The sequence below is a fragment of the Anomaloglossus baeobatrachus genome, chromosome 2, assembly GCF_048569485.1.
Source record: "Anomaloglossus baeobatrachus isolate aAnoBae1 chromosome 2, aAnoBae1.hap1, whole genome shotgun sequence".
Taxonomy (NCBI): Eukaryota; Metazoa; Chordata; class Amphibia; order Anura; family Aromobatidae; genus Anomaloglossus; species Anomaloglossus baeobatrachus.
The window spans coordinates 528,123,493-528,137,930 of NC_134354.1; the positions used below are offsets into that span (position 1 = coordinate 528,123,493).

A 14,438-nucleotide genomic window follows, 5' to 3' on the forward strand; every position below is an offset into this window, starting at 1 on the left:
ACCCAGACGATTGGGTGTATAGCACTGCCTCCGGAGGCCACACAAAGCATTACACTAAAAAGTGTAAGGCCCCTCCCCTTCTGGCTATACACCCCCAGTGGGATCACTGGCTCACCAGTTTTCTGCTTTGTGCGAAGGAGGTCAGACATCCACGCATAGCTCCACTGTTTAGTCAGCAGTAGCTGCTGACTATGTCGGATGGAAGAAAAGAGGGCCCATATGGGGCCCCCAGCATGCTCCCTTCTTACCCCACTTGTGGTTTGTAAGGTTGAGGTACCCATTGCGGGTACAGAGGCTGGAGCCCACATGCTGTTTTCCTTCCCCATCCCCCTGAGGGGCTCTGAGGAAGTGGGATCTTACCGGCCCCCAAGCCCTGAGGCCGGGCTCCATCCACAGACCCAGTGAACCTGCTGGATACGGAGCTGGGTACCGTTCAGGGACAAGGCCCTGCAACTTTCAGGTACTCTGTGTCCCCGTACAGACAGGCACGCACACGCCAGACTTGCTGGGTGTGTTAGTGCGCCGGGGACAGTAGCGCTGCACGCTGGGGTTTGAGTCACAGCAGCTTAGCTGTGTGACTTCATGTGCTGGGAACTACCGCGCCGGCCACTATCGGAGCGGCGGCGCGGCTGGGACTTGTAGTGCGCCGGGGACTTAGCGCCGACCGCGCTTTTACGGCGGCGGCGCTTATAAATTTAGTCCCCGGCTTTTGCGGCCTAGCTCCGCTTCGTTCCCGCCCCCTCCCTGTCAATCAGGGAATGGGACAGACGCTGTGCAATCGTCAGCGCCGAGGGCTGGAGCCTTATTTACATGCTCCAGCCCTCTCACTAGGCACAGTGGGACGCAGGTTTCCCGCTTTTGGTCTGAGCACGCCCAGGGTCCGCCCCCCCCTCCACAGGACGCCGGCAGCCATTCCTGCATGCAGTCTGGCTGGAGGACGGACACAGGCTCTGGGAGACCCAGACTAGGGATTTCTGGCGACCACACACCCGCGTTTAGCGGGCGGTAAGCAGCACATTAGTGCTGGCCCCACTAGTGCCACAGTGTTGTATTGGTGTACTTTTTCCTGTACCAGATATATATATATATATACTGCACTGTACGGTCGCTTCTTGGCTGTATACCCCTATATTGCTCTGAGGAGACAGCAACATGTCATCCACAAAACGCAAGGGTGCCAAGGCACGGGCTGTATACACTGCTTGTACAGCATGTGGGGCTAATCTACCAGCAGGCTCCAACGACTCTCATTGTGTGCAATGTTCAGTCCCAGTGGCACTTCGTCAGCCAGAGCCTATGGTGGTGGTAGCCCAGGCAGAGACGCCTGTGAACCCTGCCCCGGTGACGGGGACAGAATTTGCAGTCTTTGCTGATAAAATGTCTGTGACTATGACAAAAATCCTGGAGACCTTGTAGTCCAGGCCAGTTGCTCAGACCATGGACACTGCTGTGTCTATGTTCCCCGGTCCCCCTCAGTTGGAACTAATCCGTACTTCAAGGGGGTCCCAGGCATCACAGGCTGAGGGCTCTGACTCTGATGACAGTCCCAGGCCGCCTAAGCGAGCTCGCTGGGAGAGACCCTCCACGTCATCACGCGGGTCAGGGTCTCAGCGAGAAGGGTCTCTATATGATGAGACAGAGGTGGGTGATCAGGAGTCTGGTCCTGACACCGCACTCAATTTGGATACGCCAGATGGTGACGCCATGGTAAATGACCTTATAGCGGCCATCAATAGGCTGTTGGATATTTCTCCCCCAGCCCCTTCAGCAGAGGAGGCAGCTGCCCAGCAGGAGAAATTCCATTTCCTGTATCCCAAGCGTAAATTGAGTACTTTTCTGGACCACTCTGACTTCAGAGAATCAATCCAGAAACACCATGCTTATCCGGACAAGCGTTTTTCCAAACGTCTGAAGGATACACGTTATCCCTTTCCCCCTGACGTGGTCAAACGCTGGACCCAGTGTCCAAAAGTGGACCCTCCAATATCCAGGCTGGCAGCTAGATCCATAGTTGCAGTGGTGGATGGGGCTTCACTTAAAGATGCCAATGACAGACAGATGGACCTTTGGTTGAAATCTGTCTATGAAGCTATTGGCGCGTCGTTTGCTCCAGCATTCGCGGCCGTGTGGGCGCTCCAAGCTATTTCAGCTGGTCTGGCACAGGTGGACTCTTTCTTAAGTCCAGCAGTGCCGCAAGTGGCGTCCTTAACTACGCAAATGACTGCGTTTGCGACCTACGCTATCAATGCGGTACTAGACTCTACGAGCCGTACCTCAATGGCATCCGCCAACTCTGTAGTTTTGCGCAGAGCCTTGTGGTTAAAAGAATGGAAAGCAGATTCTGCTTCTAAAAAATGTTTAACCAGCTTGCCATTATCTGGAGACAGACTGTTTGGTGAGCAATTGGCGGAAATCATTAAACAGTCCAAAGGTAAGGACTCTTCCTTACCCCAGCCCAGATCAAGCAAACCTCAACAGAGGAAGTGGCAGTCAAAGTTTCGGTCCTTTCGAGGCTCGGGCAAGCCCCAATTCTCCTCGTCCAAAGGGACTCAGAAAGAGCAAAGGAGCTCTGATTCCTGGCGGACTCACTCACGCCCCAAGAAAGCAACGGAGGTACCGCTTCCAAGGCGGCTGCCTCATGACTTTCGGCCGCCTCCCTCCGCATCCTCGGTCGGTGGCAGGCTCTCCCGCTTTTGCGACATTTGGCTGCCACAGGTCAAAGACCGGTGGGTAACAGACATTTTGTCTCACGGGTACAGGATAGAGTTCAGTTCTCGTCCTCCGCCTCGGTTCTTCAGAACTTCCCCACATCCCGACCGAGCAGATGCTCTTCTGCAGGCGGTGCATTCTCTAAGAGCAGAAGGAGTGGTGGTCCCTGTTCCTCTTCGGGAACAAGGACAAGGTTTTTACTCCAATCTCTTTGTGGTGCCAAAAAAGGACGGCTCATTCCGTCCTGTTCTGGACCTAAAACTGCTCAACAAGCATGTGAACGCCAGGCGGTTCCGGATGGAATCCCTCCGCTCAGTCATTGCCTCAATGTCTCAAGGAGATTTCCTAGCATCAATAGACATCAAAGATGCTTATCTCCACGTGCCGATTGCTACAGAGCACCAACGCTTTCTACGCTTCGTGATAGGAGACGACCATCTTCAGTTCGTAGCTCTGCCATTTGGTCTGGCGACAGCCCCACGGGTGTTCACCAAGGTCATGGCGGCAGTGGTAGCAGTCTTGCACTCTCAGGGACACTCTGTGATCCCTTACTTGGACGATCTACTTGTCAAGGCACCCTCTCAGGAGGCATGCCAACTCAGCCTGAATGTTGCACTGGAGACTCTCCAGACGTTCGGGTGGATCATCAACTTCTCAAAGTCAACTCTGTTACCGACCCAATCACTGACGTATCTTGGCATGGAGTTTCATACTCTTTCAGCGATAGTGAAGCTTCCGCTGGACAAGCAGCGGTCACTACAGACTGGGGTGCAGGCTCTCCTTCAAAGTCAGTCGCACTCCTTAAGACGCCTCATGCACTTCCTCGGGAAGATGGTGGCGGCAATGGAGGCGGTTCCGTTTGCGCAGTTTCATCTGCGCCCACTTCAATGGGACATTCTCCGCCAATGGGACGGGAAGTCAACATCCCTGGACAGGAAAGTCTCCCTTTCCCAGACGGCCAAGGACTCTCTGCAGTGGTGGCTTCTTCCCACCTCATTATCACAGGGAAGATCCTTCCTACCACCGTCCTGGGCGGTGGTCACGACAGACGCGAGTCTGTCAGGGTGGGGAGCAGTCTTTCTCCACCACAGGGCTCAGGGTACGTGGACCCAGCAGGAGTCCACCCTTCAGATCAATGTTCTGGAAATCAGAGCAGTGTATCTTGCCCTACTAGCCTTCCAGCGGTGGCTGGAAGGAAGGCAGATCCGAATTCAGTCGGACAACTCCACAGCGGTGGCATACATCAACCACCAAGGGGGGACACGCAGTCGGCAAGCCTTCCAGGAAGTCCGGCGGATTCTGATGTGGGTGGAAGCCACGGCCTCCACCATATCCGCAGTTCACATCCCCGGCGTAGAAAACTGGGAAGCAGACTTCCTAAGTCTCCAGGGCATGGACGCAGGGGAATGGTCCCTTCACCCGGACGTGTTTCAGGAAATCTGTCGCCGCTGGGGAAGGCCGGACGTCGACCTAATGGCGTCCCGGCACAACAACAAGGTCCCAACCTTCATGGCACGGTCTCGCGATCACAGAGCTCTGGCGGCAGACGCCTTAGTGCAAGATTGGTCGCAGTTCCGGCTCCCTTATGTGTTTCCACCTCTGGCACTCTTGCCCAGAGTGCTACGCAAGATCAGATCCGACTGCAGCCGCGTCATACTCGTCGCCCCAGACTGGCCAAGGAGGGCGTGGTATCCGGATCTGTGGCATCTCACGGTCGGCCAACCGTGGGCACTACCAGACCGACCAGACTTGCTGTCCCAAGGGCCGTTTTTCCATCGGAATTCTGCGGCCCTGAACCTGACTGTGTGGCCATTGAGTCCTGGATCCTAGCGTCTTCAGGATTATCCCAAGGGGTCGTTGCCACCATGAGACAGGCTAGGAAGCCCACGTCCGCTAAGATCTACCACAGAACGTGGAGGATATTCTTATCCTGGTGCTCTGCTCAGGGAGTGTCTCCCTGGCCATTTGCATTGCCTACATTTCTTTCTTTCCTGCAATCTGGATTAGAAAAAGGTTTGTCGCTCGGCTCCCTTAAAGGGCAAGTCTCGGCGCTATCCGTCTTTTTTTCAGAAGCGTCTAGCACGACTTTCTAAGGTACGCATGTTCCTGCAGGGGGTTTGTCATATCGTACCCCCGTACAAGCGGCCGTTAGATCCATGGGATCTGAACAGGGTACTAGTTGCCCTCCAGAAGCCGCCCTTCGAGCCTCTGAGGGAGGTTTCACTTTCTAGACTATCACAGAAAGTGGCTTTTCTGGTAGCGATCACATCTCTTTGGAGAGTGTCTGAGCTAGCAGCGCTGTCATCCAAGGCTCCCTTCCTGGTCTTCCACCAGGACAAGGTAGTGCTGCGACCCATTCAGGAGTTTCTCCCGAAGGTGGTATCCGCTTTTCATCTTAATCAGGATATCTCTTTGCCTTCTTTTTGTCCTCATGCAGTTCATCGGTATGAGAAGGATTTACATTTGTTGGATCTGGTGAGAGCACTCAGAATCTACATTTCCCGCACGGCGCCCCTGCGCCGTTCGGATGCACTCTTTGTCCTTGTCGCTGGTAAGCGCAAAGGGTCGCAGGCTTCTAAGGCCACCCTGGCTCGATGGATCAAAGAACCAATTCTTGAAGCCTACCGTTCTGCTGGGCTTCCGTTTCCATCAGGGCTGAAGGCCCATTCTACCAGAGCCGTGGGTGCGTCCTGGGCATTAAGACACCAGGCTACGGCTCAACAGGTGTGCCAGGCAGCTACCTGGTCGAGTCTGCACACTTTCACCAAACATTATCAGGTGCATACCTATGCTTCGGCGGACGCCAGCCTAGGTAGAAGAGTCCTGCAGGCGGCAGTTGCCTCCCCGTAGGGGAGGGCTGTCTTCGCAGCTCTAACATGAGGTATTCTTTACCCACCCAGGGACAGCTTTTGGACGTCCCAATCGTCTGGGTCTCCCAATGGAGCGCCGAAGAAGAAGGGAATTTTGTTACTTACCGTAAATTCCTTTTCTTCTAGCTCCTATTGGGAGACCCAGCACCCGCCCTGTTGTCCTTCGGGATTTTTGGTTGTTTTTCGGGTACGCATGTTGTTCATGTTGAACGGTTTTCAGTTCTCCGACGTTACTTCGGAGTGAATTTGTTTAAACCAGTTCTTGGCTTTCCTCCTTCTTGCTTTTGCACTAAAACTGGTGAGCCAGTGATCCCACTGGGGGTGTATAGCCAGAAGGGGAGGGGCCTTACACTTTTTAGTGTAATGCTTTGTGTGGCCTCCGGAGGCAGTGCTATACACCCAATCTTCTGGGTGTCCCAATAGGAGCTAGAAGAAAAGGAATTTACGGTAAGTAACAAAATTCCCTTCTTCTGGTAGCGGTCACGTCTCTTCGGAGGGTATCCGAGCTGGCAGCGCTGTCATCCAAAGCTCCCTTCCTGGTTTTTCACCAGGACAAGGTAGTGCTGCGCCCGATTCAGGAGTTTCTCCCTAAGGTGGTATCCTCTTTTCATCTCAATCAGGATATCTCCTTGCCTTCCTTTTGTCCTCATCCAGTTCATCGGTATGAAAAGGATTTGCATTTGTTGGATCTCGTGAGAGCACTCAGAATCTACATTTCCCGCACGGCGCCCCTGCGCCGCTCGGATGCACTCTTTGTCCTTGTCGCTGGTAAGCGCAAAGGATCGCAGGCTTCCAAATCCACCCTGGCTCGATGGATCAAGGAACCGATTCTTGAAGCCTACCGTTCTGCTGGGCTTCCGGTTCCATCAGGGCTGAAGGCCCATTCTACCAGAGCCGTGGGTGCGTCCTGGGCATTACGACACCAGGCTACGGCTCAACAGGTGTGCCAGGCAGCTACCTGGTCGAGTCTGCACACTTTCACCAAACATTATCAGGTGCATACCTACGCTTCGGCGGACGCCAGCCTAGGTAGAAGAGTCCTGCAGGCGGCGGTTGCCTCCTCGTAGGGGAGGGCTGTTTTGCAGCTCTAACTTGAGGTATTAATTTACCCACCCAGGGACTGCTTTTGGACGTCCCAATCGTCTGGGTCTCCCAATGGAGCGCCGAAGAAGGGAATTTTGTTACTTACCGTAAATTCCTTTTCTTCTAGCTCCAATTGGGAGACCCAGCACCCGCCCTGTTTCCTTCGGGATTTTTGTTTTTTTCGGGTACACATGTTGTTCATGTTGAACGGTTTCAGTTCTCCGATGTTACTTCGGATTGAATTTGTTTAAACCAGTTATTGGCTTTCCTCCTTCTTGCTTTAGTACTAAAACTGAGCAGCCCGTGATCCCACGGGGGGTGTATAGCCAGAAGGGGAGGGGCCTTACACTTTTTAGTGTAATGCTTTGTGTGGCCTCCGGAGGCAGTAGCTATACACCCAATCGTCTGGGTCTCCCAATTGGAGCTAGAAGAAAAGGAATTTACGGTAAGTAACAAAATTCCCTTCATCCTCAGGGACCGGGCCCTGCATCACTAAGGTACTCTGTGTCCCCATGGGGGATGTGCATGGAGCGCCTTCATCCTGGACGCTGCAGCAGCTGCTTATTGGTGACGGCCGGCGGACTTCCGCGCCGACCGCGCCTGCTTGTCAGCCGCGGTCTTAAATTTAGTCCCCGGCTTCAATTGCGGCCTAGTAGCAAAACTCCCGCCCCCGGGCCTGCCGACCTGACGTCGGATGTGAGGGCCGGAGCATCCTGTATGTTTCCTCCCCCCTCACTGATCACTGTGGGGACTCCAGATTCCCGCACTTTTCTAGCGCCGCCCACGGCCCCACTCCTCCCCAGAGAGCTCCGGCAGCCATTTTTTTGGCATTCTGCCGGTGGAGGATTTCCAGGAAAGAGCTCTGCAACGCTGGGAGACCTAAGGCAGGGAATCTGGAGGACACACGCTCCGCTTTTTAGCGGTCGGTAAGCCACACCGGTCACCCGGTGCTGGTCCCCTTAGGGTGCCGGAATAGATACTATATATTTATATATTTCTGTTCGGTCGGGCTGTATACCCTTTCCCATATACCCTCAGTGATCACTCTCCTAGGAGACAACAGCATGTCGTCCACAAGGAGCAAGGGTGCCAAGGCACAGGGTTATTTTGCGACCTGTACCTCTTGTGCGGCTAAGTTACCTGCGGGTTCCACCTACCCTCACTGTGAGCAATGCTCAACCCCTGTTTTGCTTGCTTAGCCGGAGCCTCGGTCACTAGTGGGCCCCTCGGCTCAGGTAGACCCCCCTGCTCTCCCTGTCCAGGCGGCAGGGACAGAGTTTGCCGTTTTTGCTGAAAAACTCTGAGTCACTCTCACACCATGGCTCAGTCTATGGACAAATGGTCTGCCAAGCTGCTTGAAGCTTTGCAGTCCAGACCGGTCCTTACACAGGCCCCGGGCCCTGTTGGATCGTCGCCTCCAGGCCCCTCTCTGTCCGCGCCGCAGCGCGTTCCCAGGGGGGGGCCCTAGGTCTCACGTGGAGGACTCCTGCCCGGATCACAGTCCTAGACCGGCTAAGCGGGCCCGCTGGGAATCTTCCCCGACTTCTTCACGCTGCTCGGGTTCCCAGCTTGAGGACTCTCTGGAGGACGAGGCGGACGTCGCAGCTCAGGGCTCTGACCCTGACGTTGCTCTCAATCTTGATACACCTGAAGGGGACGCCATAGTAAATGACCTTATCTCGTCCATCAACCAGGTGTTAGATATATCTCCCCCGCCGCCACCTGTAGAGGAGTCGACTTCTCAGCAGGAGAAACACCAGTTTCGGTTCCCTAAACGTACACGGAGTGCGTTTTTCGATCACTCTAACTTCAGAGATGCTGTCCAGAAGCCCAGAGCGGTTCCGGACAAGCGCTTTACTAAGCGCCTTACTGACACACGTTACCCCTTCCCCTCTGACGTAGTTAAGGGTTGGGCTCAATGTCCCAAGGTGGATCCCCCAGTCTCTAGATTGGCGGCTAGATCTGTGGTATCGGTTGCAGATGGCTCATCGCTAAAGGATGCCACGGACAGGCAGATAGAGCTCCTGGTGAAATCCATCTATGAAGCCACGGGCGCGTCTTTTGCCCCGGCTTTTGCAGCCGTGTGGGCACTCCAAGCGATCTCAGCTTGTCTGGCTGAGATTAATGCGGTCACACGTAATTCTGCTCCGCAGGTTGCGTCTTTGACTTCTCAGGCGTCAGCTTTTTCTTCCTACGCCATGAACGCAGTTCTAGACTCCGCTAGCCGTACAGCGGTGGCATCCGCTAACTCTGTGGCAGTCTGCAGGGCCATGTGGCTGCGCGAATGGAAGGCAGACTCGGCTTCCAAGAGGTTCTTAACCGGTTTGCAGTTTTCTGGCGACCGCTTGTTTGGCGAACGATTGGATGAGATTATTAAGGAATCCAAGGGAAAGGACTCCTCCTTACCCCAGTCCAAACCGAAGAGACCTCTGCAACGGAAAATACAATCGAGGTTTCGGTCCTTTCGTCCCTCCGCCAAGCCTCAATCCTCTTCGTCCAGCAGGCCGGAGAAAGGCCAGAGGAACTCCTATGCGTGGCGGGCTAAGCCACACCCCCAAAAACCCGCTGGAGGCAATGCCTCCAAGGCGGCCTCTTCATGACTCTCGGCATCCCCGAACCGCATCCTCGGTCGGTGGCAGGCTCTCCCGCTTTTGCGACGCCTGGTGGCCACATGTTCAAGACCGATGGGTGAGAGACATTCTGTCTCACGGTTACAGGATAGAGTTCAGCTCTCGTCCCCCGACTCGTTTCTTCTGAACCTTCTCCGCCCTCCGAGCGAGCCGATGCACTTTTTCAGGCGGTGAACGCTCTGAAGACAGAAGGAGTTGTGATCCCTGTGACCCCCCAGGAACATGGTCGCGGATTTTACTCCAACTTGTTTGTGGTGCCAAAGAAGGACGGCTCGTTCCGTCCCGTTCTGGACCTCAAACTACTCAACAGACATGTGAGCACCAGACGGTTTCGGATGGAATCTCTCCGCTCGGTCATCGCTTCGATGTCACAAGGAGACTTCCTAGCATCGATCGACATCAAGGATGCTTATCTCCATGTGCCGATCGCATCCGAACATCAACGCTTTTTGCGTTTCGCCATCGGGGACGAACACCTTCAGTTCGTGGCATTGCCTTTCGGCCTGGCGACAGCCCCACGGGTGTTCACCAAGGTCATGGCATCGGTTGTGGCGGTCCTACACTCTCAGGGCCACTCGGTGATTCCCTACTTAGACGATCTTCTGGTCAAGGCACCCTCTCAGATGGCGTGTCAAAACAGCCTTTCCGTCGCTCTGGCGACTCTCCAGCAGTTCGGGTGGATCATCAACTTCCCAAAATCCAAGTTGACACCGACCCAATCACTGACGTACCTTGGGATGGAGTTTCATACTCAGTCAGCGGTAGTCATGCTACCGCTGGACAAACAGCTTTCGCTGCAGGCAGGGGTGCAATCTCTTCTTCGGGGTCAGTCACACCCCTTGAGGCGCCTTATGCACTTCCTGGGGAAGATGGTGGCAGCGATGGAGGCAGTGCCCTTCGCGCAATTCCATCTGCGGCCACTCCAGTGGGACATTCTCCGCAAATGGGACAGGAGGTCGACTTCCCTTGACAGGAACGTCTCTCTTTCCCTTGCAACCAAGACGTCACTTCAGTGGTGGCTCCTTCCCAACTCTCTGTCGCAGGGAAAATCCTTCCTACCCCCAACCTGGGCTGTGGTCACCACGGACGCGAGCCTGTCAGGGTGGGGGGGCGGTTTTTCTCCACCACAGGGCTCAGGGAACCTGGACTCCGATAGAGTCATCCCTTCAGATCAATATTCTGGAGATAAGGGCAGTGTATCTAGCCCTATTGGCCTTTCATCGGTGGCTGGAGGGCAGGCAGATCCGGATCCAGTCGGACAACGCCACTGCCGTCGCATACATCAACCACCAAGGCGGCACTCGTAGTCGTCAAGCCTTCCAGGAAGTCCGACGGATTCTGCAGTGGGTGGAAGCCACAGCTTCCACCATCTCCGCAGTTCACATCCCGGGTGTAGAAAACTGGGAAGCAGATTTTCTCAGTCGTCAGGGCATGGACGCGGGGGAATGGTCTCTTCACCCAGACGTGTTTCGAGAGATCTGTCGCCGCTGGGGAACGCCGGACGTCGACCTCATGGCGTCACGGCACAACAACAAAGTCCCGGCATTCATGGCCCGGTCTCAAGATCACAGAGCTCTGGCGGCGGACGCATTAGTTCAGGATTGGTCGCAGTTTCGACTGCCTTATGTATTTCCTCCTCTGGCGATGCTGCCCAGAGTGCTGCGCAAAATCAGGTCCGACTGTCGTCGCGCCATTCTCGTCGCTCCAGATTGGCCGAGGCGGTCGTGGTACCCGGATCTGTGGCATCTCACGGTGGGTCAACCGTGGGTGCTCCCAGACCGCCCAGACTTGCTGTCACAAGGGCCGTTTTTCCACCTGAATTCTGTGGCCCTCAACCTGACTGTGTGGCCATTGAGTCCTGGCTCCTAGCGTCCTCAGGGTTATCTCAAGATGTCATTGCCACCATGAGACAGGCCAGGAAACCAACGTCCGCCAAGATCTATCACAGGTCTTGGAGGATTTTCTTATCCTGGTGCTCTGATAAGGGTTTTACTCCCTGGCCTTTTGCCTTACCCACTTTTCTTTCATTCCTTCAATCCGGAATGGACAAGGGGTTGTCTCTCGGCTCTCTCAAGGGACAAGTATCGGCGCTATCCGTATTTTTTCAAAAGCGTCTAGCCAGGCTTCCGCAGGTCCGTACGTTCCTGCAGGGAGTTTGCCACATAGTCCCACCTTTACAAGCGTCCGCTGGAACCCTGGGACCTTAACAGGGTGCTAACTGCTCTTCAGAAACCACCTTTCGAGCCGCTGCGGGATGTCTCTTTATCACGTCTTTCGCAGAAGGTGGCATTTCTAGTGGCAGTTACATCGCTCCGTAGAGTGTCGGAGCTGGCAGCGCTGTCATGCAAAGCCCCCTTCCTGGTTTTTCACCAGGATAAGGTGGTTCTGCGTCCTGTTCCGGAATTTCTCCCTAAGGTGGTATCTCCTTTTCATCTCAATCAGGATATCTCCTTACCTTCATTTTGCCCTAATCCAATTCACCAATGTGAAAAGGATTTGCACTCATTAGATCTGGTGAGAGCACTCCGGCTCTACGTGTCTTGCACGGCGCCCCTGCGCCGTTCAGATGCGCTCTTTGTCCTTGTCGCTGGCCAGCGTAAGGGTTCGCAGGCTTCCAAGTCAACCTTGGCTCGGTGGATCAAGGAACCGATTCTTGAAGCCTACCGTTCTTCTGGGCTTCCGCTTCCTTTGGGGCTGAAAGCCCATTCTACCAGAGCCGTGGGTGCGTCCTGGGCATTGCGGCACCGGGCTACGGCTCAGCAGGTGTGTCAGGCAGCTACCTGGTCTAGTCTGCACACTTTCACGAAACACTATCAGGTGCATACGTATGCTTCGGCAGACGCCAGTCTAGGTAGGCGAGTCCTTCAGGCGGCGGTTGCCCACCTGTAAGAGGGGGTCGTTTTCGGCTCTTTTTATCGAGGTATTCTTTTACCCACCCAGGGACTGCTTTTGGACGTCCCAATTGTCTGGGTCTCCCAATGGAGCGACGAAGAAGGGAATTTTGTTTACTTACCGTAAATTTCTTTTCTTCTAGCTCCTATTGGGAGACCCAGCACCCGCCCCTGTTCCCTTCGGGCTGGTTGTTCTTTTGTGTACACATGTTGTTCATGTTGAATGGTTCTTTTGGTTCATGGTTTTCAGTTCTCCGAACATCCTTCGGATTGAATTTACCTTAGACCAATTTATAAGTTTCCTCCTTCCTGCTTTTGCACCAAAACTGAGGAGCCCGTGATGCACGGGAGGGTGTATAGGCAGAGGGGAGAGGTTACACTTTTTAAAGTGTAATACTTTGTGTGGCCTCCGGAGGCAGAAGCTATACACCCAATTGTCTGGGTCTCCCAATAGGAGCTAGAAGAAAAGGAATTTACGGTAAGTAAACAAAATTCCCTTCTTTTCTTAATATGTAAATGAACTGTTAAGATCTCTGGCCTGGACACTGATCTCCCTGAGAATATGACAGCAGGTTTTATTGTAAATGAAGTGGGTATTACCTGTGTGAGAAAAGCGATGACAAATAAAAACACCGTAATTGTGATAAACTCTGAGCAGTGATTAGATAAGAATGGGTTGTCATCAGTGAAGGTTTCGCCTCTTAGCTGATATCCAGCATGTCAGGGAGAATTGCACAAGTCTGGGAAAAAAATTGTCAGCCTCAAAATGTTGCCCCAACGTCTGGGCAGTGGCTCTCCAGGCTTTCAGTTTCAGAGCTGTTAGGTCATATATCATTGAGTAAAACCGTTCTGTATATAGTGATTAGACTGCAGTAGTTGGTATTTGTACACCCATTCCTGCTGTAGCAATACAATACAGCGCTCTCTATGCTGCCTGAGGGGTTATTGGAGCAGTGCTGTGTGTGCTTGTCAGGCTTTTACTAGCATTTTTATTTTTTTCTGTTCATTAATAACTAGAAGAATGTAGATTTATTTATTTTTACTGTATCTGTTTAGTCCTTTTGCATAAACTGTTTCTCATTTGTTCAGGAGCCTGAAAAAAGAAAAGAAAAGCACGCCATTGCTGATAAAATAGAAAACGAAATCAGTAAAATAAAACAGAAGAGCAAGAGAAGTTCGAACGCCAACAAAAAGGAGAATGTAACAGAAGTTAAACCAAGGTGAGAGAGGGAAAGTGCAAATTCTGAACCCTTTTCTAAACCTTTAGGCTGGCCGTGCACATTGTATGGCTGTCAGGTGATCGTGCGGCCAGCAGCTATCTCAGCCGACTCTCTCATACACAGTAGTGCTCGCTCCACCGAGTGCTCCTGTGGAAAACTGCTGGCTGACTCAGTCGGTCCGTAATCTTAGGATTAGGATAAACGTCACTCATGGGTATGGTGCCCAGATAGAATACTGCTTCATATGCAGTTAAAGAAAAGGAATCTGGCATTTTTAAATTCACAAGAAATATAGGTTTTAATGGAAATCGCAATCTAGAAACAAAATCGCGCAAAGTCAACAAGACCTTCAGACCGATTGCAGACAATAAACCTTATGAAATAGCTGTGGTGGTATAGTGGGGGGATGTCCAGATGAATGGCACCACTCACCCGGGCATCACCCTTATTCTATCTGCATGGTTTTCTAGCCTTCAGTATAGTTTTGTATCAGTCTACCTTATATAGAGCAGAGGAGAATGGCATGGCAGCCAGAATGAACACATTCAATTTTTACATTGTTAGATACCTTCACAGAATTCAATATATGTGCTCAGGGGTCATAAGGCGGCTTTGGGAGTTTTTCTGAAAACAGCCCCCAGCATGTGGCCGGATAGTTCTGGCAATCCCTGACATGCTCCCCATTTGTTACTTATACTGTTATGGATAGAAACACAATGCTATGTGAATATGGTTAATAGCATATTCTGGTGTCTTATATACAGTATGGCATTGTATTATGCTGGTCTCTCAAGTTATTACATAAAGTATGCCGTTATCTTAGACTGGTTTCTTAGACCAGTACATTCAGTATGATGTTTTATTATATTGCTTTCTAATGTTTTATTCCAGCTCGTTGGAGTTGCCATATACCACCCCCTTGGAAAATAAGCAGCATAAAAATTTTTCAAAAATTTCTGTGCCGCACTCTGCAGTGAATGGTACAAAACCAAGAAATCAGCAGAAAACAAGAGGTACACGTCTTATTCTAGTTTT

At 52.8% G+C, this 14,438-nt stretch overlaps 1 protein-coding gene across 5 annotated transcripts in view; it reads left to right on the forward strand.

The window, feature by feature from the left end:
- Positions 1-14,438, forward strand: part of TMEM131 (transmembrane protein 131) — a 252,048-nt gene that overhangs the window by 199,173 nt on the left and 38,437 nt on the right. For all 5 annotated transcript variants that reach the window (XM_075336598.1, XM_075336600.1, XM_075336599.1 and 2 more), the window contains exons 33-34: positions 13,273-13,403; positions 14,295-14,416. In XM_075336598.1, coding sequence (XP_075192713.1) covers positions 13,273-13,403; positions 14,295-14,416 — 253 coding nt within the window. The remainder of the gene's footprint in view (positions 1-13,272; positions 13,404-14,294; positions 14,417-14,438) is intronic.